Below are 27,017 nucleotides of genomic sequence, written 5' to 3'. Positions count from 1 at the left end.
CCCGTACAGCTACTAGCATAGCCAACATCACAGTGGGCTATGCTAGTAGTGTAAGTGCAGCGAACGACACCTGAAAACCCACGCCAAATAAGCATCTGCTCTTGGTCTCCTTCGACAGCCGCATAAACAGCGAATTTCAATGTTTTTAATTCGTTCTACGTCTTACATCGTGCCACCAAAGAATAACAATTCATATTTTAATGAAGTACACACCAAAGCAAAAAAATTAATTTTTAGCTATGAGATCATCAAATACGCATATTTAAATATCATATATAGGTACCCACATTTTCCCTTAAGTTTTATAATTTTTTTCGCAAAACTGGTAGACCGCTACCAACTGTCGAAATATACAAGATGTGCATAAAAGCCAATATTCACGTGACGTATTTGAGTATTTACTTACCCGTGTTTCGTTGTTATGAGCGAAAATCGCATTTATGAAGCCTTGATATCACAACAGTTAAATTAATATAGGTACACATGCTGATAATTTGTGACTGTCGCTTGTCTAATTGCTTGGATTCATTTTTAGCACACCAAAGATAGTATGTTGTGAAGATCGAAGGAGTGACGTATTGTTGTGTATGTGTAAAGTGTAAGGATACGTATAGTGTAAGGTGTTTGTTTATAAATATTACAGGACTGCAACGGTGACGGAGTAACGAACTGTGATGATTATGCGATGATTCACTACAACGGTGCAGCAAATTGTGAGCGGCCGGTGGAGGGCAGTAAATTCTATGACCGATACCTCACATGTCGGCCTCCAGCAGCAGATGGTAAAATTAAAACGTTATAGTGATTTGAAACAGTTTGCAACTGCTTCTTCTGCTCTGTATATTTTATGTTCTGTGCTTCGCATTTAATGATTTCGGAGCTGAAGAATTTGGACTAACCACGTCTGTTTCTGAGTAGAGGGGGGCGGGGCTCAATAAGAAACATAGTTTCCAAATGTGATGTAGTAATAGCTACAGTAGTTTTACAGTTTCGAAGTTGTTTACAGAAATAGAGAAACTTGGTGGGAGTGCTTACTTGGGAAGAAGGTTGAGAACACCTAAACTGCTAGTATTCCTAAATTTGTGGGTGCCACTCATTTCCATGGAAAACTACTAAAGTGAAGGTTCCAAAACTTTTTCTCTCAATTATCAAGAAACAGTTTTGATGGCAAAGGAAAAGTGATAACTCCATTGTTTCACATGAGGCAGCATCGTAAACATGATTTTCTCTTGTTTTGACTGTTCATTCTATAGCTTGACAACCTAATAGTAGTGTTGCATTTAATCGTATCTTTACAGTTCGTCCATATAGTGGCTGCTGTATTTGCTGACCACAAATTTGAGGTTTGGTGTCCAATCTAACATCCCATAATTTCATTGAAAACAACTTTCTCGTGTGGTACAAGTTATTAAAGCTACTATCCTTAATTTATTAATTCAGTACTTCATCCATGTCTGACAAATAGGTAACAACACCTAAATTGCTCATGCTGAATGTTTGCATATCTGGATCAGAATAACAAAGTAGCTGACAGCTATTAATGCACAGGTCACCTGCCATAGTAACAACTAGTCAGATCTTGAGTTTGGCTTAACATTCTGCCCTGAGCATAGTTTTCATATTGTTTTGCTACCCTGGCTGCCAGTCACCAGTCAGCTGGACATAACAGTTGTGGTCTGTAGCATAATTATTGTGTTGTGATTTGCTATCATTTTCTTTGTTTCTCTGTTCAGTTAGTTTCTTTTATGAAATGCATGAAGCTAACTGAGAAACTGCTTAGGAAAGAGGTAAGCCTATTAAAGACGCTGCAAAATGAATTATCTGGTGAGCATTACGGAACTGCACAGCTGTTGCTTGTGTGAAAATGCCAAACTGACATCCTCCTTATCAAACTCGGCTGGGTCATTCCATGTCAAGGGAACCAGGGGTCCCCACTCGACCATCTCCAAATCTAATGAAATTTGGCTTGGAGTTTCTCCAAATCTAATGAAATTTGACGTGGAGTTTCTATACGGTCTTTGGTGGCTACATACCAAATTTCAGTTCAGTATCTTCAGTGGTTGAATTCTTAGGGGATTTTAAAGGGAGGCTACTCACCTCCGCATCTTGTACGAGGGTGCAAATGTGCCAACTTTGCTAGGTTTTTTTTTAAAAGTTCTAGCAAACATCTGGTCATTTGCTGTAATATACACAGACAGCTTTTTATACTGAATGACACCATGGCAAAAATTAGGAATGTTGCTGTACCTAAATATAGATACAAGCCTCTGAAATGGCTAAAAAATCTGTCAAACCATTCTGAGAGCCATGGTCTGACCGACCACTGCTACTTTTCATGTAACCAATCACACCAAAACTTCAGAGGGTTATTCATATCTATTATGTCCATATATCAACCAAATTTAGCTAACATTGGATGCCCAGACGGAAAGATATGCACCTGCAAAGTTGGCCAAAATTTTCTACTTGCAAATTTTTGAGTGGTTTTTTTTTGTGGGGGGGGGGGGGTATATCTCAATTGTGTCTTCTTCAATCCCTTTTTTCTTTCTACAACTGGAAAAAGCATGCTTTAAGCTTTCAAAGAAATATTGGTTAATTCCTGGATCTTTCAGTTTGACAAGTAAGAAAATGTTTCAAAAGTTATTATTTTAGCACTTTGAGAAGCTTGAAAAGTCAAATATTTTCCTTATTAAGTCCCATATTTAATTATTTTTATTCAGGTGTATAAGTCAGTTTCAAATATTAATTTAGCACATGAAGTAAAAACAAGTATAGTACAAAACACAGCAATTTGCAGAACAAATACTGGAGAGTCAGTTCCATTTTTGTTTAAGCCCTTCTACAATTTTGTCAATGACAGATTGTGGATAACTGAATTGTCTTCTTGGTTATGCTGCTGCTGCTGCTGCTGCTGCTGATGATGATGATGATGATGATGATGGGGCTTCTGAAGTCATGAAGATATGTTGCTCAGGAATTCAGCAGGTATCTTTAGTAGACAGCTAGTGGAAGGAACGTGCATGACCGTGTGGGTGCATAAAGCTGATAAGGATGTCTTGCTGTTCGTGTGAAACTTCACACGTGTCCAATCCACCAAAAATTGCCATACATACAAGTAACATACTGTCCTGGTTATAAACTTGGAATTGAGACTGCTGGAATTTCTTCATCTGCTTTGAAGGCGTCAACTATGAATGCTGTAGCTTCATTGGAAATTCTGCTTACTCTGAGCTGATTACAATTAATTGTTTTTCTCTTGTTCCATATACTGTTTGTCCCATGGTAAAACTTGTTTCTTGATCTGGGTGGAATTTTTTAATTTCTTCTTTTTGTACATAAAAAGCTTTACACCTGGAATACTATTGTCACAGAATTTGAATAAATCATATGGAGTCAATATTCTGATATCTAAGGCCCTCTGTAGACTAACACAGGCCGCAAGTCCTTTTGCTGTTCCCCCAGTGTCATCACAAGGCAATTTACCGTGGCTTGTTCCAAAAAAATTCCATTTGGCAGTGATGCCAAGATCCTTTTCATGCAGGCATAAATTGATGAAACTTTTGAAGTTCTTATATTGAGCAGCTGAATCAACACTAAAGTAATAAATATTCTTAATGTTTTCAGTCTTTGTCTTTTTAATATGCTATGAACTTTATTTGAAAGTCATGGACAGCGATTTGGTATTATGACAGAACAGTCGCTGATCATATGAATGCTTATGCTCTGACATTCTTTGCCATTGAAATAGACATGATGTGGATGAAATGTGGCCTGACTATTCTCCTAATGGAATCCTTGGACAGTATCCTGAATGACAAATGAATAATTCTCAGGAAACTCTGTGAATATAATTAATTCATTTTCTTCTAAATTTCTTTTTAGCTGCATAAGATATACATTTTGGTGTTCTGACACAAAGTGATGCCTTCGTAAACTGGTAATTTTAAAAATCAATGCCTCCATGAAATCTTCAACAGTTCTCTGGCAAGTCTTCAGTGTGTCTCTGCCAGCATGGACCCATTGCTTGTATTCCATTGTTTCTTCATGGTCATAGTCTCTCCAAGAAAAGCCTCTAGTCACATTTTTCCTGGACATTCCTCACAATGTTGGAGCATACAATTTTTTGATTCCAAATTGCATACAGTTTTTTTCATGAATTCCTTATAGTCATCTTGAGTGGATGTTGCTGAAACCAACATTAATTTGACACTTTGGTGAATTGCACATATACATACTGAATGTGATCCAGAAGCACCAGCTGTAATACACCATTTCAGCCTGAGATCCCATAATTTTGAGAAGCTTAGTTCATTTCCATATTGCTTACAATAAGCAATGAACATTTCTTTAAGGCTACAAAGCAGTAGGTGTTTATCCTTGTGAATCTTTCTCTATTTATTCTTGCTGCAACAGAATCCATAAATGAGAAAACTCATCATCTTCAAAGAAAGTGAGGAAATTTTGTTTTATTTCATGTATGAGTTTTTTTCCCCTTATTGGTATGCAGATGTTGCCAAAATCCCATCTTGCATCTTTAGATTCCTAGCCTTTTTCACCATCTTAGTTGAAACAGCAAATTCTTTAGCCATTTTTTCAGTAGTGCAGGTATTTGGGACCAGGGTCAAAATTTGAACTTTACTGCTACTGCTTGAAGTCAGAAGTTTAATCTTAAGTTGTTCAGTTAAGATATCCATACCTTTACATTTATGGCACTCTTCCACCTTTATCTGAGCAATAACTACTTGGCTCACACCAGCAATTGTGGCAATTACCTTAGTAGTCCTGCCTTGGGCTTTCAGACATTTGCACTTTATGTATCCCATTGAATCCCTTTCACTGATCTGTTGAAGCTTTGGTAGTGATCCTCCAAGTGATGATAATGAAGTGTTAGCAGTAAAGCAAGCACCAACAACATCCATGTCTTCAGTGGATGGTGATTCTTGCTTATCCTGGCGGGATGATTCTTTTTGGGCATTTCATGTCTGCGGTTGTTGGTACAAATTTTCTGACCAGGTTTAAAAACTTCATTAGTCAGTAACTTCAACCAATCAGACATTGCAATGTTAACTGGTGTTCAAGCCTTCTTGGTTATATGTTTTTCTTTACCAAATGGGCTGCAGAAATTCTACAGAAATTGAAATTTTTGTTGTCAACAAGGCATTCTGGATTGAACAAGTTTGGGCATCTTCAGTAAAACCAAGCTCAGACCTACACTGAAGAAGCTGCTTGTCAATTGGTGACATTTCCTTAATTGATTGTAGTTCCCTTCTGCCATGATAGAATGGTGATGACTTCAGACAATATTCAGTGTTGTTTTACATAAAATGTACAAATTGGACCACCAAAACATATTGTTTTAGTGCTTACCTTCAGCTACAACTATGATTACTTATTATTCAACCACTCAGTACTCAACACTAAGACTATACAGTGTCAGCATCAAAGATTACACTGCACAAAAAACTGCAACTGTTAAAATTGCCAATAATGGAAGCAGCAATTGAAAGTGGTGATTCAGCAATGTATATCACTGCTGTGGGGATAGAGCTGTGAAAAACTATTGCTGCTTTAAAATACCAATGGAAACTGGGTGACAATGCATTGTAAGGTTAAACCCTTCTAAAGCAACATAGCATTCCATTATGGTCTCCTAGATTTAATAATCTACAGGGCACTTTCTGAGGTTTTATTATATTTATATTCTACACTGTAAAATAATGTAAAAATAATTCTTATTAACATAGTTACTTTCCCTAAACCACAGGAAAATCTTATTCTGTTAAAAGACACTACAATTACACATTTTTTGGTTTACAACTTCAGATAGTATTAATTTTTGCATTTATCAGTAATCCATTTTTCCTACTTTTGATTGGTATTCTTACTCACCAATATGCAAGATCGAGAAATTAAACAATATAGTTTTGAAAGCTTGAAGGATGCTCTATCCAGCTGTAGCAAGAAAAAAAAAAAGGATTGAAGAAGTCACAGTTGAGACATTGCCCCCCAAAAATACCCTAAAATTTGCAAGTAGAAGATTTTGGCCAACTTTGCAGATGCATATCTTTTTATCTGGGCATCCAGTGCTGATTAAATTTGATTGATATGTAGACATCATAGGTAGGAATAGCCCTCTGAAGTTTTGGCGTGATTGGCTCATATGAAAAGTAGCAGTGGTCGGTCAGAATAGTGCGTCAATTTTTTTAGCAACTTTAGAGGCTTGTACCTATATTTAGGTACGGCTAAATCCCTAATTTTTGCCATGGTGTGATTCAGCATAAAAGGTTGTCTATGTATACTAAAGCAAATTACCAAATGTTTGCTAGAACTTTTAAAAAAGCCTAACAAAGTTGGCACATTTGCACCTTTGTACATGGTGCGGAGGTGAGTAACCTCTCTTTAAAATCCTCTAAGAATTCAATCACTCAAGATACTGGTCTGAAATTTGGTATATCACCATCGAATACCATATAGAACCTCCAGACCAAGTTTAATTAGATTTGGAGATGGTCAAGTGGGGAGACTTTATAATATTGGTCCCTTAGACGTGGAATGATCCAGCTGTCAATCACCGTCATCATCATCATTTATTGGTCCAGTCTGATCCATTACATACTTAAATAGTGTATTGAATATATAACAAGTTGAAATCGAGAGAAAGATAGAACAAAGACAAATTTCAGTTTACAAATTACAGTCATAAATTACAAGTAGCACACAGCACAATTTAAATGGTAGAAATTATTACAGATTCAGTTCACAAAAGCTGTCATGATTTTTTTTCCAAGAATTCTTTTATTGAGTAAAACTAATGTAATGTCACGTTTAAAGGTATTTTTATAACACTGCCCTTTAAATCACAAGGTAGGCTGTTGCATAATTTAACTCTTTATCTTTGTTTCTGATGTAATATTGTTCTAGGCTGAGACTCATGGATATTACTGATATTTTTATTTTGTAACTATGGATATGTTGTTATGATCCAGTTGTAAAATTTGCATAGCTTTTCCTCATTTAAAAATGTAAAAACGCATCTGATCAAGAGCTTGGAGCAACTTTCATCTCATTGTTCTCCTGCATGTATCACCTTGTCCTTTTTCTTAATGTCTATATTTCTTCAGGGAATCAAGAATTTCCAAAATAGAAAGAAAAGAAAAAGGGAAACCAAGTAGTCTGAAAGCCAAAGATTCAATAATTTATTTTTCTATTTGTGTGTCTGTGGCAGCATAGCTCCAGCTATCCTAGTTGCAGCAGCTGGTAAGTAAATGCTCCTCTCCCACCAGAAATACCATTAACATTTGTAATTTTTTTTCCATCACAGTAAGGTAAACAAGCGCTTTCACTGTTATTTTCTTGCCAACTCCAGTAATACAGTGAAAAGACTATAGACATAATTCTTAAGAAATTCTGAATTTTAGCTCAGTGTACACATTTGTCAGTATACTTTCAAAATGTTTACAATTGACTTTGCAGTTATGGTGAATAAGTTATTACCCCAGTTTCCTTCGTAAATAATATAGGAAAGGCAAACCTACATTTCTAGCATTTGTAGACTTAGAGAAAGCTTCTGACAATGCTGACTGGAATACTTTCTTTCAAATTCTGAAGGTGGCAGGGGTCAAATACAGGGAGTGAAAGGCTATTTACAATTTGTACAGAAAGCAGATGGCAGTTATAAGAGTTGAGTGACATGAAAGGGAAGCACTGGTTGGGAAGGGAGTGAGACAGGGTTGTAGCCTGTCCCCGATGTTATTCAATCTGTATATTGAGCAAGCAGTAAAGGAAACAAAAGAAAAATTCGGAGTAGGTATTAAAATCCATGAAGAAGAAATAAAAACTTTGAGGTTCACCGATGACATTGTAATTCTGTCAGAGACAGCAAAGGACTTGGAAGAGCAGTTGAACGGAATGGACAGTGTCTTGAAAGGAGGGTATAAAATGTACATCAACAAAAGCAAAACGAGGATAATGGAATGTAGTCGAATTAAGTCGGGTGATGCTGAGGGAATTAGATTAGGAAATGAGACACTTAAAGTAGTAAAGGAGTTTTGCTACTTGGGGAGCAAAATAGCTGATGATGGTCGAAGTAGAGAGGATATAAAGTGTAGACTGGCAATGGCAAGTAAAGCGTTTCTGAAGAAGAGAAATTTGTTAACATCGAGTATTGATTTAAGTGTCAGGAAGTTGTTTCTGAAAGTATTTGTATGGAGTGTAGCCATGTATGGAAGTGAAACATGGACGATAAATAGTTTAGACAAGAAGAGAATAGAAGCTTTCAAAATGTGGTGCTACAGAAGAATGCTGAAGATTTGATGGGTAGGTCACATAGCTAATGAGGAGGTATTGAATAGAATTGGGGAGAAGAGGAGTTTGTGGCACAACTTGACTAGAAGAAGGGATTGGTTGGTAGGACATGTTCTGAGGCATCAATGGATCACCAATTTAGTACTGGAGGGCAGTGTGGAGGGTAAAAATCGTAGGGGGAGACCAAGAGATGAATACACTAAACAGATTCAGAAGGATGTAGGCTGCAGTAGGTACTGGGAGATGAAGAAGCTTGCACAGGATAGAGTAGCATGGAGAGCTGCATCAAACCAGTCTCAGGACTGAAGACCGCAACAACAACATAACAAATTAATGATGTTTCAATTTTTTGTTGTGCAATGATAACTATCACTATAACAACACAACAACATCAGAAAGTGAGTTGTGTAGCTAAACTACTTATTAGCTTATTATGACTGTATCTGGGTAACAGGAAATTGGTTTTCTGCTATAACCAAGTTAAATTCCAATTCAGTTAAACAGAACATGAACAGAAAGTGATTTTAGCTCGCATGTCTCCTCTGCAGTATTGTGATGATTGTCAGGTTAATCTTTGTTTTTCACACAAAATTTATAGTGAAAGAACATCATTCAGCTGAGTACTTTTAACTCTTGTGAGCAACTGTCTGAGTAAAACTTTGCAAGATCCCCCTGTGGTTCCAAACCTCTGTAAAAGTTTCTCTGCTTAGCTACAAGTCTGTAGAAAGTGCTGTAGTTGATCCACAATATAACTGGTCATACCTTCCCAGTGGAGGCTGAGCAAGTTAAATCTTCCCATTATTACCTCAGTGAATTGGTGTGTGTTGGATTTCTTTCTACTTGTTTTCTGTGATTCTCTTGTTTATGTTATCCCTCGAAGCACTTCTTGTAGCACATTGGATTCCTTAGAAGATGTAACCAGGCAACCTATCACTATAAGTGAAATGCTGTTAGCTGATCCACTTGCAGTATGTCCCTGGATCCCATTAGAGTGCATTTATTAGTGAACACTGTAAAACAGTCACAATTAAATAGTCTGAAACTTTTCATCTCAAAAAAATTAAACTCAAGAGCATGATAAAACGGACTCTCACAGAAGGGCAGACCCTGACTCGTTCCAGTCGCTGACTGACGTGCTTGATGCGCAGATGAAACCACTTACATGCTTCATAAAACTTCATAGCTATTCATATGTTGTTGGCAGTATAATAATATACATTTGTTTACTGTTTTAACTGGTTTACTGCAGTTTTAGTAGTTTAGTAGTATTGCTGTATTAAAGCTATGATGACATGTAAGTGTCCACAAGTATTTGTTATGCCCAAAGTGGACATTGGTAGCTAATATTTAACAAATTCTGAATTTCACACATGAATGTATGTGGTTCCCCTGCATATTGACCACCAAGGAAGATTCATTCTCATGGCTCAAGTACATCTTCTCAATCTAGTGATTCACTATTGCACCATATGTTTCACCCATTACCTACCCAGTATGGGAAACAGTGTCTCACTTGCTGCTGTTGCATTTTCCAATGCTGCCTAAGAGAGCGAATTACTTCTACTAGCTGCAAAATCCCAAATAAATAAATAAAGTAAAATTTAGAAAATAAAATGCTATCCAAAATAAGATTTAACTCACAACACCCTTGAAAAACTTGTAGAGAAAATTCAGATAATTGAAATTTAATGATGTATAAATTAATTATGTTCTATTTGAATAATTTTAATGGTTTCATGTGACTAAAGAGGTTGTGAATTCATGGTAGCATCCATAGCTGAGAGGTGTGCTTAGATGGCTGCCATGTGCAGGACCCTGGTACTGCCAAAAAGTTTCCTTATTGGGATGGCTGATATGGTGTGCACTCTGCCTATTGATGCCAATTGAGGAGCTACTTGACTGAATAGTAGTGGTTCTGTGATCTCGAAAATCAGGAAAATGGCCAGGAGTGCACTGTCCTGACCACATACCCCTCCATATTGCACCTGCATCACACTGTGAGGCAGAGGATGATGCATTGGACAGTTGATATCCCATAAGCGTTCAAGCCCTGGATGAGGAGCTCGTTTCTTGGTTATAATTGTGATACACAATTGAGCATGATATTTCTGTTTGCTTTACAGAATGTCTAATACCACATTAATACGAAACAATGTATTTTAAAAATAAGCACATCTAGACTTCAGTTTCTCTGTCCTGTGTAAGTTTATATCTTGTGCCAACAAGTCTTCTATTACATTTCTGATTCTTTCTCATGAATATGCCTAATTTTGAGCAAGCAATAAAGGAAACAAAAGAAAAATTTGGCATAGTTATTAAAGTCCAGGGAGAAGAAATGAAAACTTTGAGGTTTGCCGATGACATTGTAATTCTGTCAGAGACAGCAAAGGACTTGGAAGAGCGGTTGAACGGAATGGACAGTGTCTTGAAAGCAGGATATAAGATGAACAATAACAAAAGCAAAATGATGATAGTGAAATGTAATTAATTAAATCGGGTGATGCTGAAGGAATTAGATTAGGAAATGAGACACTTAAAGTAGTAGACGAGTTTTGCTATTTGCGTAGCAAAATAATTGATTATGGTCGAAGTAGAGGAGATATAAAGTGTAGAATGGCAGTGGAAACAAAAAGCGTTTCTGAAGAAGAGAAATTTGTTAACATCGAGAACAGATGAAAGTGTCAGGAAGTCTTGTCTGAAAGTATTTGTATGGAATGCAGCCATGTATTGAAGTGGCACATGGACGAAAAACAGTTTAGACAAGAAGAAATGAAAGCTTTTGAAATGTGGTGCTACAGAATAATGATGGAAGTTTAAACGGGTAGATCATGTAACTAACGAGGAGATACTGAATATAATTGGGGAGAAGATGAATTTGTGGCACATATTGACTAGGAGAAGGATCCATTGGCAGGACACGTTCTGAGGCATCAAGGGATCATCAGTTTAGTATTGGAGGAAAGTGTGGAGGGTAAAAATCATAGAGAGAGACCAAGACTTGAATACACTAAACAGATTCGGAAGGATGTAGGTTGCAGTAGTTATTGGAGATAAAGAGACTTGCACAGGATAGAGAAGCATGAAGAGTTGCATCAAAGCAGTCTTTGGACTGAAGACCTCAACAACAACAACAACAACAAGCCTAATTTGACATGGGTGTGTGTGATGGTGTGAGACATATATTTAACAGAGGCTGAAAGACAATGAAGGTGAAGAATGAAACAGACATCCATATACCTCAATTGTTTGATAATTAAGTATCAATACAAAGGCTATCTTACTCATTTCCATGATCCACATTGTTTTGGGAATTGTTGCATTAATATTCTTCACATTTTATTCACTAGTCTATGTTATGTTGGGTATGTGACTCAAATCTGAAGTAATCTAACGTGACATTCTTCTAGATGTCTTTCATCTCCTAGAATGAAAACTTCATTCACATTTCAGCTAGCAGTTGCAAAGAATGCAGTCTGCTTTATATCACATAACATATCACATTACATATTGAAAGTTTCATCATTGACTTCTGTGAATGGTCTGACAGGCTATGGTCCTGCTGGTCAGTATGTTCCACAGGATATTTTTCCTGAACCTACTTAGACGTCTTCAGATGTCTGGCATCCCTCCAAAGACTTATGTTTGTAAAAGACACTGTCTAAGAAACATGGAACATCTAAAGGTGCATAGTGATACTGCTGGTGAAACTTCTTTTGCTTTTTCATCAGTCTTTTGACTGGTTTGATGCAATTCTCCACAGATTTCTCTCTTTTTGCCATGCCCTTCATTTTAACATAGCACCAGTGTCCATAGTTATTTGTTGCACATGTTCCAGTCACTCTTCCACTTCAGTATTTGTTCTTTATGGCTCCTTCTGGTACCATAGAAGCTACTCACATGACCTATCTTGCCCACTTAATATTCAACATAATTCTGTAACACAGCATCTGAAACTCTACAGTTCCTTCTTTCAATGTTATGCTCTAGATGTTTAAACATATAAATTTTTCCTCAAATTAAAGCTTGTGTTTGATACTAGCACACTTCTTTTGGTGAAGCATGCTCTCTTTGCTTGTGTTTGTGTCATTTTTTTGTATTCTCCAAACGTGATGCATAGTATGTAAACCTGTTAGACTGCAGACTGTATGTTTGTTATGGCTTTTATATGAAGTGAAATATTCCTTCATTGCCATTTGCTAGCCACTAAGTAACTCTTGTTTGTTTATTTATTTATATATTTATTTGAATCCCCCCCATGAACTACAGACCTTGACACTTGTGGGGAGACTTACTTGCCTCAGCGATACAGGTAGCCATACCGTAGTTGCAATGGAGGGGTATCTGTTGGTTCCTGAAGTTGTAGGGACAACAGTCTGGCCTTATAACGTTAACTAAAACGGCCTTCCTGTGCTGGTACTGCGAACAGCTGAAAGCAAGGGGGTAAAATATCCCGAAGGTAAAATAGTCCCCCATTCGGATCTCCGGGCAGGGACTACTCAGGAGGACGTTGTTATCGGGAGAAAGAAAACTGGTGTTCTACAGATCAGAGCATGGAATGTCAGATCCGTTAATTGAGTATGTAGGCTAGAAAATTTAAAAAGGGAAATGGATAGGTTGAAGTTAGATATAAAGGGAATTCATGAATTTTGGTAGCAGGAGGAACAAGACTTATTGTTGGGTGAATACAGGGTTATAAATACAAAATCAAATATGGGTAATGCAGGAGTAGATTTAATAGTGAATAAAAAAATAGGAATGCGGGTAAGCTACTAAAACCAGCTTAGTGAATGCATTGTTGTGGCCAAGATAGATACGAAGCCCACGCCTACCACAGTAGCACAAGTTTATATGCCAATTAGCTCCACAGATGAAGAGATTGATGAAATGTATGATGAGATAAAAGAAATTATTCAGATAGTGAAGGGAGATGAAAATTTAATAGTCATGGGTGACTGGAATTTGGTGGTAGGAAAAGGAAGATAAGGAAACGTAGTAGGTGAATATGGAATGGGGGTAAGGAATGAAAGAGGAAGCTGCCTGGTAGAATTTTGCACAGAGCATAACTTAATCGTAGCTAACACTTGGTTCAAGAATCATGAAAGAAGGTTATATACATGGAAGAAGCCTGGAGATACTGGAAGGTATAAGATAGGTTATATAATGGTAAGACAGAGATTTAGGAACCATATTTTAAATTGAAAGACATTTCCAGGGGAATATGTGTACTCTTTTCAAAATATGTTGGTTATGAACTCTAGATTAAAACTGAAGAAACTGCGAAAAGGTGGGAATTTAATTAGACCTGCTCTGGATAAACTGACAGAGCCAGAGATTGTAGATAGTTTCAGGGAGAGCATTAGGGAATGATTGACAAGAACGGGGGAAATAAATACAGTAGAAGAAGAATGGGTAGCTTTGAAAGATGAAATAGTAAAGGCAGCAGAGGATCATGTAGGTAAAAAGACGAGGGCTAATAGAAATCCTTAGGTAACAGAGGAGATAATGAATTTAATTGATGAAGGAGAAAATACAAAAATTCAGTAAATAAAGCAGGCAAAAAGGAATACAAATGTCTCAAAAATGAGATCGACAGGAAGTGCAAAATGGCTAAGCAGGGATGGCTAGAGGACAAATGTAAGAATGTAGAGGCGTATATCACTAGGGGTAAGATAGATACTGTTTGCAGGAAAATTAAAAAGACCTTTAGAGAAAAGAGAACCACTTCTATGAATATGAAGAACTCAGATGGAGAACCAGTTCTAAGCAAAGAAGAGAAAGAGTATATAGAGCGCCTGTACAAGGGTGATGTACTTGAGGGCGATATTATGGAAGTGGAAGAGAATTTGGTTGAAGATAAAATGGGAGATATGATACTGCGTGAAGAAATTGACAGGGGACCTAAGTCAAAACAAGGCTCCAGGAGTAGGCAACATTCCATTAGAACTACTAATAGCCTTGGGAGAGCCTGCCCTGACAAAACTCTACCATCTGGTGAGCAAGATGTATGAGACAGGTGTAATACCCTCAGATTTCAAGAAGAATGTAATAATTCCAATCCCAAAGAAATCAGGTGTTGACAGGTGTGAAAATTACTGAACTATTAGTTTAATAAGTCACAGCTGCAAAATACTATTATGAATTCTCTACAGTCGAATGGAAAAACTGGTAGAAGCCGACCTTGGTCAAGATCAGTTTGGATTCTGTAGAAATGTTGGAACATGTGACGACTTATCTTAGAAGATAGATTAAGGAATGGCAAACCTACGTTTCTAGCATTTGTAGGCTTAGAGAAGGCTTTTGACAACATTGAGTGGAATACTCTCTTTCAAATTCTGAAGGTGGCAGGGGTCAAATGCAGGGAGCGAATGGCTATTTACAATTTGTACATAGCCAGATGGCAGTTGTAAGTTGAGGGGCATGAAAGGGAAGCAGTGGTTGGGAAGGGACTAGAACAGGGTTGTAGCTTGTCCCCGATGTTATTCAATCTTTATATTGAGCAAGCAGTAAAGGAAACAAAAGAAAAATTTGTAGTAGGAATTGAAATCCATGGAGAGGAGATAAAAACTTTGAGGTTTGCCGATGACGTAATTGTGTCAGAGACAGTAAAGGACCTGGAAAAGCAGTTGAACGGAATGGACATTGTCTTCAAGGGAGACTATAAGATGAACATAAAAAAAAGCCAAATGAGAATTACGGAATGTAGTCAAATTAAATGTGGTTATGCCGAGGGAATTAGGTTAGGAAGTGGGACACTTAAAGTGGTGAATGAGTTTTGCTAATTGGGGGGCAAAATAACTGATGATGGTCGAAGTAGATGGGATATAAAATGTAGACTGGCAATGGCAAGGAAAGTGTTTTGAAGAAGAGAAATTTGTTAACATGAAGTATAGATTTAAGTATCAGGAAGTCATTTCTGAAAGTATTCGTATGGAGTGTAGCCATGTATGAAAGTGAAACAAGGACAATAACTAGTTTAGACAAGAAGAGAATAGAAGCTTCTGAAAAGTGGTGCTACAGAAGAATGCTGAAGATTAGATGGGTAGATCATGTAATATCAGTGAGTCGCTATTGGACTCAGCCAACTTATATAAATAACTGGGTATAACAGTTTGTTGTGTTATCAAATGAAACGATCACATTGGCTCAGTTGTTGGTAAAGCAGATGGTAGATCTTGGTTTATTGGCAGAATACTGTGGAAGTACAGTCTACAAAGGAGATCACTTAGAAATCATGTATGCGACCAGTTGTAGAATATTGCTCAAGTATGTGGGAACCTTACCAAATAGGATTAACGGAGTATATCGAATGTCAGCAGAGTAGGGCAGCACGAATGGTCACAGATTTATTTGAATTGTGAGGAAGTGTCACAGAAATACTGAAAAACTGAACTGGCAGACCCTTGAAGATAGACGCACACTATCCCGAGAAAATGTACTAACAGAGTTTCAAGAACCAGCTTTAAAGGATGACTGTAGGGCTATACTATAAACTCCTGTGTGTCACACACATAGTTATCAGAGAATAATATTAAAATAATTACAGCACACACAGAGGAATTCAAACAATAATTCTTCTCGCACTCCGTATGTGAATGGAATGGGAAGAAACCCTAATAATTGGTATAGTGGGACATACCCTCTGCCATGCACTTCACAGTGGTTTGCAGAGTACAGATGTAGATGTAGAAATTGTTTTTTCAAATGATTTTTTAGCCCTGTTTTGTCTCCTTATTTCTGTAGTTCTGTGATTGTTTGTTTGGCACTATCCAGTGAGTCTGGAATTAATACCAAGTCATCTGCAAAAGCTAGATGATCTCTGGTGATCTTATTTCAGTTTCTTTGTAGCTGAACATCCTTGGCACAGATGGATTTTTGCCATTCTCTCACTTCCTTCTCAAATGCGCAGTTTAAAAATGTTGTTGATAAACCATCTCCCAGTTTTATCCCTGATTCTGCTTCAAAAGGTTTTGACAGTTCTCCCTTAATTGTGTAATTCTTTGAAATAGTCCGCAAGTATTCTGCAGTTGTTGATACTATTATGAACAGTTTCTATGTTTTTGGGCCCATAAACTGTAAATTAGATGGTGTGTACTTTAAACTATTTTTGAATGTTTTATAAAAGTTTCTTGTGTTGTTCTGCCTAAAATGTGATTCAATTAATGTTAGTTGATCTTTTGTGTGTTGTAGTCTGATGTTCTGAGACGTTTCAATGCATATTTCCTTGCTTCTGGTAAATTTTTCATCATCTTATTATTTTTATTTGCATTCCATATACTCCAAGCTCATTGTCTCTTTATAATTAACTCATCACAGTTATGCCCTGCACTTGGGGCTGGCAGAGTAGGCTTACTCTCGTTATTAATTCACACTTCTTATGTGTGACTTAACTTAAGAATCTTGCCTTCTTTCATTGCAATGAAGTAATGGCCATTTCTTTCACATACATATGAAATTAAATTGGCATAACTAATATGTACATGTGAATATCTCTTTTAAAATAATGTTGATAAACCATCTCCCAGTCTTATTCCTGATTTTGTTTCAAAAGGTTTTGACAGTTCCCCCTCAGTTGTGTAGTTTTTTGAAATAGTCCACAAGCATTCTGCAGTTCCTGATGCTGTTATATACAGTTTCTATATTTTTGGATCCATAAAATGTAAATTAGATGGTGTGTACTTCTTTAAACTATTTTTGATTGTTTTATAACAGTTTCTTTTGTTGTTCTCTTTAAAGTGTGATTCAATTGGTGTTAGTTGAACTTTTGTATGTTGTAGTCTGATCTTTTGAGACATTTCAATACATATTTCCTTGCTTCTGGTAAGTGTTTTTTTGTGAATTAACCATTTAGGATCACACTACAATTTCATTTCTTCTTTGTCTGAAGTTTCCTCTTTCTCCAGCACTCCTTCATATGGACGCTGTGCTGTTGCTTCTGTTCATCCCTCCAGGCTCTTCCAGTCTTCTTATTTGTTTCAACTTGAAATCCTTCCAAATTTTGAATCATGGCCCGAAATGTACCCCAATTTAACATCTGAACTTCCTGAATATTGAACCTTTACAGATCTTTATGAGCTTCCTTAATCCGTATTGTTGTTGTCTTCTTTTTCCACGGGTAGTCAAATATCCTTTTGGTTAGTCTGGTTTTGTCCATTCTGTACAGGTGTCCTAGAAATGATAACCTCCACTTTTTCGTGGTCTCCTAGATTTTCTCCACTTTTTTGTAGATTTCATTGTTGCTCCTAAGTTTCCAGGCAGTTTCAACCTGGGTTGGACCCTCAATTTTCAGTAATATTCTTCTTTCTAGTATCTCCAGCTTTTCCAACTTGTAATTCATTGAGAGGCATTTGCTGGCGTACAGGAATTCTGTTTCTACCACTGCATTGTAGTTCTTTATTTTGCTATTCAAGAGATGCACTTTTTGTTATAAATGTTTTTAGTTAATCCATCAGCTCTCTCCATTTTTGAGATCTGGTCCTCCACAGCAGCTTTCCTCAGTCCTTTCTCTTGTATGGCTTCACTGAGGTATTTGATTTTTTTAACCCTCTCAATCTGTCCAATCTCTGTTTCAAGGAATTGTGGTCCATGTTTGTCACTGTTCATGAATTTGGTCCTCTTTTTCGAGATCATAAGTCCTGCTTTGACAGCGATTCTTTCTAGTAGGTTGACCTGTATGGCCACTACTTCTAACTTCCCTGAAAGTATTGCAAATCATCAATAAAAGCCAAGCAGTTGACATTGATTCCTCCAAATTTTCTTCCTAGACAGATTGGGCTAATCCTTTGATTTTAAAGTTCGAAATCCCAAATTCTCACAATCTTCGCCAGGACACAGTTAAATAGTATTGGTGATAATCCATCGCCCTCGCACACCCCGTCTTGATTTCAAATGGTTGGGACAGTTCTCCCATAGACTTCAATTTGGAATTTGTGCCTTTTATGGTTTCTCTGATAGTGTTTGCCTGTTTGTTTTTGACCCCCAGTTCTCTGATGGGCCTATCAAGTGTCTCTCTATCCACCAAGTCAAAGGCTTTTTTGAAGTCAGTGAAAAAAACCACTATATTTATGCCAGTCAGCATTCTGTGTCGGATTATTGATTTCAGCACAGGATGGCCCTTCCGAAACCCACCCTGGTATTCTCCAAGTTGTTTACCTAGGATTCCTTCTGTTCTGTTCAGCAGTATCTCTTAGATGATTTTGTAGGTGACTGGAGCTAGTAATACGCCTCTGTAGATGTTTACAGATGTTTACATCTTGTTTGTCACCTTTCTTATGAAGGGGGTGGATCAGTGTCATTTCCAGTCATGTGGCAGTTTTTCTGTCTCCCATATTTGTTGGAAGATTCGGTGTAGATCTTGTACAATTTCCGATTCTTCCCATTTCTGCTTATACTGAGTTTTTGTTGGTGGCATATGATCTTCTAGGTTCTCAGGAGGAGCCAGAAGTTCCAGTTTGGTGGATAGAGGTGGCCAGTTGAGCAGCTTCTCGAAATATCTGGCCAATACATTGCAATTTTCTTGATCGTTCAATCCAATTTTGCCCTGTTTATTTTTTAAGCGTACGCTTGGGAGCTGCTATCCTTTGAGCTTGTCTTCGAAAGTTTGAAAGAAATCTCTGCTATTATTTTTTGTGAAACTATCCTGGAGATTTTGTAATTCTGCATTCTCAAATGATCGTTTGACTCTGCAGAATATCCTTGATGTTTCTGTTCTTTGTTTGCTGAATTGTTCCCAGTGTTCCGTATTTCCTGATCTTTCCCATCTGTCTTATTATTTTCATTTGCGCTCCATATACTCCAAGCTCATTGCCTCTGTATAATTAACTCATCACAATCATGCCCTGCACTCAGGACTGGCATAGAAGTCTTACTCTCTTTATTAATTCAGATTTCTTATGTGTGACAGAACTCAAGAATCCTTCCTTCTTTCATTCTGTGAAACAAATGAAGTAATGGTGATTTCTATCACATACATGTGAAATTAAATTGGCATAACTAATAAGTGCATGTAGACATCCCTTATTTTGCAGTGACATTTTAGTTTTGGGCCAGTTAGTCAGTTGCAATTTTTGTAACTATCCGTCACAGATCAGCTTTTTCTCATATCGCAGAGTTCTCCTTCCGTTCTCTTTCCAAACAATTCTCATAGCTATGTACCAGATTTTTTTTTCTCAGTATTCCTATAATTCCTTCACATTGTTCCCATACTAATTTGTCATTCACTGTATTTGTCTTGGTTTTTTTTTTTTTTTTTTTTTTTGAATGAGGTGTGTAAACAGTCCTTCATAGGGTGCATGTACTTTCTTTCAGAATACATTCATTTATTTTTTAAATCACACATTGTTATTCCATAAGTACTAACAGGAAGAGTTATTTGTCACCGCTATGTTGTGTATTAAATGAAACATAATGTTGTTTTCATTTTATGTTTCAGATACCTTAGATGTGGTACCTCCAATCAGGTAATACATCACTGAAATTTCTATGACAAAGCAGTCACCTGAATCATCTGTTGTTTCTGTTCGTATTTAGTATTTTTGTTCACACTTAATTTATTAAATTAATTTCAATAAATAATTTTGGTTTTGTTATTGACTCTTTTTCCATTCACACATGAAAACCTAATTTCCATTCAAGCTGTGATGGGTAAGTTCATCAGAATCCTTTTCTTCAGTGAAGTTGTTTCATCAGTGCAGTACAAGGTAACGTTTGGTTAGTAATTAAAAATCTATAAGTATTTGAGTACCTATTGAGTTCATTGTTTCTGAGAGAGATTATTTTATTTTATGTTATGATTCAGAATGAATTCTGTAGTCACTGTATATTTGAACTGGCCATCTTATTATGCAGAAGTAACTGGAAAACCAAGTTCACAGTAGTACTTCATGTCAACTCGTTTAGTATTAAATATGAAGGAAGCAGTGACAATTCCCAATTGTTTAAAAATACAGGTATATTTTTGGAATGAGTGTGCAAAAACATTTTAAAAAAATTGACAACACATAGTACTTCATGTTCATCTTTTTAGTATCTATTTAGTTATTTTTTGGGAAATTAGCATTAATGTAAAACAATTATAGCATCCTCATGTGATCTTTTCCCCACATTGCATCAATTTTCTACACACACATATCGTATAAAACACAGCTGTGTGCTTGCAGATCCAGTGCAGAAAGAGCTGCCTAATAGAAATTTCCACCAGTGAAGAACTGTTTGAGTTGATGACTATCAGCACTTGTAAGCAATAGAAAGCAGCATGAGGTTTTGACCACAAAGGAAAATATAGTAACTCTCACATGCAAGAGAAGGCACTGCGCTAGATGAGAAGAGACTGTGCAGAATTTGTTGAAACTGTTGTTAGTATACCCAAAATTTCAGTAGTATAACTAGAAATTTATGTGCAGTAAAGTAACATATGCTATGTAGTTTGGGCCACAAAGCCATGGTATATATAAAGACTCTAACATACAGGAAAAAATCAGTTGATTGAGTGCCTTTCTTCAGGATGAATAGGCATTGTTCAGCAGACGCTATGGATGTTCAACTGTGAATGCTAATTATATTGTTTAATTGATTGTTATGAACACATTTATAATTAGATAGGGTTTTTATAGGCACATTGGACTTCATTATGATTGATTGGTCAGTGTTCACAAACACCATGTTAAGTTATGCTGCCTACAGCTCTGATAATGCCTTCACCAAAACAGTAGCACAAAAGGTACATGCCTTGTGTAATCCGAGCACTGCTTGTTTTCAAATTAATGTTCTCACTGCAATATTATACCACAAGTTAATTATCATCACACTGCACTTGTGTTAATTCACTGTCTGTTAAACCTCCAGTAAAGGGAAAAAATTGAAAAAAAAAAAGGTTTATGATGGCTAGCTCTCTTTTCATCCACTAATCAGAAGGTGATGAACAAATTCATCCACTTACATGAAGCATAATTGTAAAAAGGTACCACTTAATCATAGATATTGAAAACTTGTTGAGAATTATTAGACTACAGACACATTTTTGTGAAACTGAATTACAGATAGCTTTGTTGTTGAAGAGAGAGCACAACTCTTTATGGAAAATGGAATAGTTTGGTATTTCAGGTGACTGGAATGTTGTCAGACATCATAAGGTCCTTTGGTGTGACAGACCAGCCCAGGACTGGCAAGATACACAGATTTGATCAAAACCAAACCTTGGGTGCCTGCTGCGTGTGATGGTCCATCTAAAAGGCCGTGCAGGCATTGGGATTGATACAGGCTGTTGAGTAAACAGTGTACTGATGTTACAGTACATATGCCTACTATGAGTATGCTCTAGTCTTTCATTATTCTTGATGTCATATCTACAAACTTAAAATTCTTTTTGCCATTAAACAAATATTTTCTCTAGATAAAAGCTTTATACCATATGTTTCAGATCATTTCTTAAAAATTATGTATCTATTTTGCCCCTGTTAAAACATTTTCTTGTGTTTCTTTGTTTTACTTGCAATTTCATTAGAACCATGAATGACAGATGACAAGCAAGTTGAGACTTTCTGGCAGGCAGATTAAAACTCTGTGTCAGACTAGGGCTTGAACCTGGAAGCATTGCCTATTGTAGGCAAGTGCTCTACCAATTGAACTATCAAGCATGACCCATGACCTGCCCTCATAGCTTAACTTCCACCAGAAAACCTGTCTCATCTCCCACCTTCCAAACTCCACAGAACTTTTGCTACATACGTTGTGGGACTAACATTCTTGGAAGAAAGTCCTAGATTAGAATCCAGGTCCAGCACATAGTTTTAACCTGCCAGGAAATTTCAGATCAGCATACACTCTACTCCTGAGTCAAAATTCATTCCATAAACAATATCCAAGGCTGTGGCAGAACCTTGTCTTTGCTATATCCTTTCTCCCAGGGGTGCTAGTCCCACAGTTTATACAGGAGAACTGCTGTGAAGTTTGGAAGTAGAGGAGATGAGGTACTGGCAGAAATAGAGCTGTGAGGGCAGGTTGTGGATATGTCAGTCGATACTGCACTTTCTCACAAAGGACAGAAATCCTTCAAGTACTGGTCCGGCACAGTGTCTTGCCAGGAAGTTTCAAATCAGCTCACATGCCGCTGCACAGTGAGAATTTATAATGGATGTGCAGGACGTTATGGCTTTGTGCAAACTCAGCAGAAATTCATGCACTGTGCATTTTCAGAAAACTCTGGATTACGAAGTTTCACATGTTACACATAAATCACATACCATACTTTTGTTATTGAACCAAACCCAAAAATAATTATCCATGAGAGCAGTATTTACAACCAATACTTAAAGAAAGCTGCTGACATATTATATCATTTCTGCAAATTGGAAAATTCTAAATGCACATCTCTGGAAGATTCCTGGTATATCCATTTTTATAATAGTTCTTCATCAAGAACAACTACAATTTTTCCAGGGCTTAAGCTTGTTTCCACAGAGGCACAAATCTCAGCTTCAATTATACAGAAGATTGGTGAGTTTGTTCATTCCTAGACACACCCAGCTGATGAGATTACCACATACTGTATATCCTGTTGTACATTTTGATAGACAGTTCTGTGCCAAGAATTGGTATTATGCCTACAGTGTCACTAGGTTTTTATTTAGGAATATTATGTCAGACTTTTACTCACATTATACCACACAAGTTGAAACGTTCCATGTTTTTTGTATTGCTATTACTTTGTGGTATATGTTGATTCACTCGTAGCTTTTGTCATGATTAATTCTGGACTATCTTAGACACTTGTATACAGTTTTATGTAAGACTAACACACAAGTGAAACACTAAACAGAAGTTTCATTCATTCGCTCAGACATATTTAGGGACAACTACTTTGAAAAAAAGAAAGGCTACAGCTCTTTCTCTTCTATTACTCAACTGCTGTTTTTATGTAATACTTCAAACAAAGCATTTATGTACATTTTCACAGACCACTACCAGCTGCCTAAGCATTGACGAAAGTCAAGACAAGTTTAATATAAATTACAGAGTTATTTGGAATTTACGTCCCTTGATTGAATTATTCCAATATATCATGGGAGAGGTTGATGGGATTTTTAATTTCCATAGTTCATTGTGCTGCTTGGCTTTTTAATTCTGTTGACTCTAAAGCTGTTTAATGCTGTTGACTCCACAAATGCACATGAATAGCATACTTTCTAAGCCAACTTTAGTTCTATCAGTCCATCTCAGTTCACTGGGTCAGTAACGCTTTTTTGTAACACTATGTGTGCTTATTCTTCCATTAAGTTGTGTAACTGCCTGACTGTGGCTTTGAAACTATAATTTAGACATTGGTGGACTTAATCTCGAGTCAGTACCAGTATACTAAACTAATAAAATTTTATCTGCATATAGTTTCAAATTTGACTTGTCTCTTCGTCTTTTTCCACTGTATTCCTAATTATCAGCATAAAAAATAATTTTTATTCTGTCTCTAATAACTTTATTCTCAGTGGTTTGTAATTGATAATGGAAAGAAGAAATCACATTGTTATTTTTATGTTGCAGAATATATTTTGCAATGGTTATATTTTTAATACTGACACGATTGCTCAAGTACCAAATGTCAAATAATGTTATGTACCGTACCCCAAGATGGATAACATGCATGGGAATATTGAATTATATTGGAAGCTTGATGAGTTTCACACCAATACAAGAGACTGATAGAAGCTTGTAAACCTCCCTATCCCTCGACACACACACACACACACACACACACACACACACACACAACACACACACACACACACACACACACACACAACACACACAGACACACACACACACACACACACACACACACGCCCACACACACACACTTACTCTTTTCTTTCACTATTTGTCTGAGGTGAATACTCTTTTCTGCTATTGTTCCCCCTTCATTGGCTCATATATAGTGTAAAATAGTTTAGGGTTTGTGACATAATATTCTCTTAATCATCCATTGCTGTCTTGTTTCACATTATTCCTTCTGGCCATTGCTATTTTTCTAGGATGTAGACAGATTTAACAGTAAACACATACGCTTGTTTCATAGGGCACTGCTCCATCGTCTCCTTTTGAAACTGATCGTACAGTGCACACACTTTTTGTCAGCAAATTTTGTAAGGAAGTACAATATTATTAAAAGAAGGAAGCCCAACTTTTCACATAAGCTACTGTCAGGAGAGTAGCAATGTGGAGTTAGCAAACTATGATTCTGCCACACACTGCAGTCGCTATACCTATGTGCTGTACTTGGAATCATTGATTCACACTGTAGATGGTGAGGCTCCTTTTCAGATGAGGAAGAGCAGTAGGAGCACCCTGTGACAAGCCAGGAACTGCAACATGGTAATCAACTTTGGCTACTATGGCATCTTGTATAAGCTATTGTTTGAAAGCTTGAATTGGCAGTAACTCGACATGAAAGACTAGGGACCCAAAATGTTCCATTTGTACTGATTCAAAACTAGGAAACCAAGAAACCAAAATAAAGTCCTTGTGCTGTAGAGTTAAATGTAACATATACGGCAAGACAGCAGTTGTCACTTAACTGCTTGTCCATGTGACAAACTTCTGTCTACCCCTGCCTCATGTTTCTCAATTTTTTCCATGCACAGAAATTGTTTTCTCAAATGCCAGAATTTGACTATGTAACCATGCAGCTATTTGCATCTGTTATGTAGCAGTAGTCTAAAGTGTTTCTCTTATCTTACATTGCATTTTGTGTACATTTTTTCATTTTATTGGTTACACACTGCAATTTAAATCAGAACTATTAAATAAAACCACTCTAACTCACATGCATCTCTGGTATAACACTTGAAGCCAATCCATCCTTGTTCCACCATTCACCATTCTCTCTCGTGAGTTCTATAAAGAAATACGTGATTGCAGAATACTGAGCATTGTTTTCAAGTTTTTTTAAGAAGTGTCTGTTTTGTCACAAGAGCCGATTTCTTTAATTGGTAAGTATTAATGTTGTTTATTTTTGTATTGCATTTTCAATTCTGAAATGTTTGTCACATATTTGAATGCCACATTACCACAAAAAATCATTCAAAAATACATAAATACATGTCTTACACTATGAGGCATTCAGCATACTACAAGTGTTCTTATAAATACAGTGAACGAACACTGTTGCTAGTGTCATATTAAAATGTATTAACGTATTTAAAGGTCTAAACCGGTAAAGAAACGGTTGGGACATCTTTTAAGCACAAAAACATTTACTCTGTCTTGGGCAATAGTTCATTTGGTAAAGATTATTATATAGCCTCAAAATTAAAGAAATCTCAGAAAATATATCTCACATATTAGTTGTTATCATTTGGTGGCAACAGTTTATAATTATTCACATTATTTTGCCTGTGTGTGAGGAAGAATAAAAAATTATCTGTGCTTACATCATAACACAAATTTAAAATTTAGTTGTGTACAGGCTATTCGACCCCAACTACTTCTGATGCATCCTGTCAGTGACAGTATAAACATGTCCATTCCACTAGTAGTTTGTTCCAAGAAGGAAGCGCAAACAGTGACTTGATTTCTTTGGCTTGAAAGGATGAAAATTGCTGAAATTCATTACAGACTTTCAGCACAACACAGGAATAGTGCACTGTCAAGTAAAAGTGTCTATTTGTGGTCTAGACCACCAAAGACAAATAATAATAGCAATAATAATAATAATAATAATAATAATAATAATAATGTTCAAAGTTCTGCTATCAGCAGGAAAGATTATCCTAACCATTTTCTGGGTTGCAGATGTGCCTATACTGGATAACTACATTACAAAGGGAACAACTATCAACAAAGAATCTTACAGTGAATTTTTGTGAAACTAATTTCAAGCTAAAAATTCACAGCCAAGTCACTTGCATGGCAATGCCCATCTCACGCATCTCACTACAGCGTTGAAACCGCAAAGCAGTAGAGTTTCGAGCTGCTGGGACACCCTCCCTACAGCCCAGATCTTGCTCCTCCAACTTTCATTTGTTTGAGCCACTGAAGGATGCTTCACGAAATTGTCCATTTTCCTCAGATGTGGAGGTGTTAAAGGTGGTACAAAAGCAGTTTCACAACCCATTGCCAATCTTCTTGACAGGAATTTGCAAGCTTTTGCACGACTGGACCAAGAGCAGTGAAAAGGAAGGACAATATGTTTAAAAATATTGTACATGTGAACCATTATTTTTCCAAATACATTGTAGAATGGAAAGTAGACATAATTTTTGAGTCTCCCTTCTAAAAAAAATCCTTGCTTGCTGGCATACCATTTCTGATTTTCTTTTTCTTCTTTGATCATTCTTTGTCACTCGCCATGGAGATACTAATGTTGTTATAATAGATGCAGAGATGGCCCTAGAGGCTGCAAATGTAATTAAATATCATTTAATAAGCTTGTAACAATAGAAAGTACCCTCTTGACCTAGGTTTTAAGTGACCTGTCCTTCCTTTTTAACATTATCAATCTTATCCCTCACTCTTCCCTAAGGAAAGAACTCTTAGTTCTGTTTACTATTTTATGTAGATCTAGTGCCAGTAATGAAATTTCTGTCCCTTAAGGTATGTACAGCCAGCAGTTCTGTCTTATAAGTTTATAGCTGTATCAAGTGAATTTTCCTTTTTATACACAAAAAAACGTGAACCAACAAGGGATTGAACCACAAGCATTTAGATTTGTAGCTGGATCTGAGGCA

The 27,017-nt window shown here is 36.7% G+C and overlaps 1 protein-coding gene across 1 annotated transcript in view; it reads left to right on the top strand.

Moving 5' to 3' along the window:
• The window catches only part of LOC124595717, a 204,880-nt gene extending 184,991 nt beyond the window's left edge, over nt 1-19,889 (top strand). Inside the window, exons 4-5 of the mRNA XM_047134584.1 lie at nt 644-782; nt 19,733-19,889. Coding sequence (XP_046990540.1) covers nt 644-782; nt 19,733-19,764 — 171 coding nt within the window. The 3' untranslated portion in view covers nt 19,765-19,889. The remainder of the gene's footprint in view (nt 1-643; nt 783-19,732) is intronic.
• The last annotated feature ends 7,128 nt before the right edge of the window (nt 19,890-27,017 follow it).

This window comes from Schistocerca americana, chromosome 2 (genome assembly GCF_021461395.2).
Source record: "Schistocerca americana isolate TAMUIC-IGC-003095 chromosome 2, iqSchAmer2.1, whole genome shotgun sequence".
In the NCBI taxonomy this organism is placed as follows: domain Eukaryota; kingdom Metazoa; phylum Arthropoda; class Insecta; order Orthoptera; family Acrididae; genus Schistocerca; species Schistocerca americana.
This window is presented reverse-complemented; position numbering and strand designations above follow the sequence as displayed.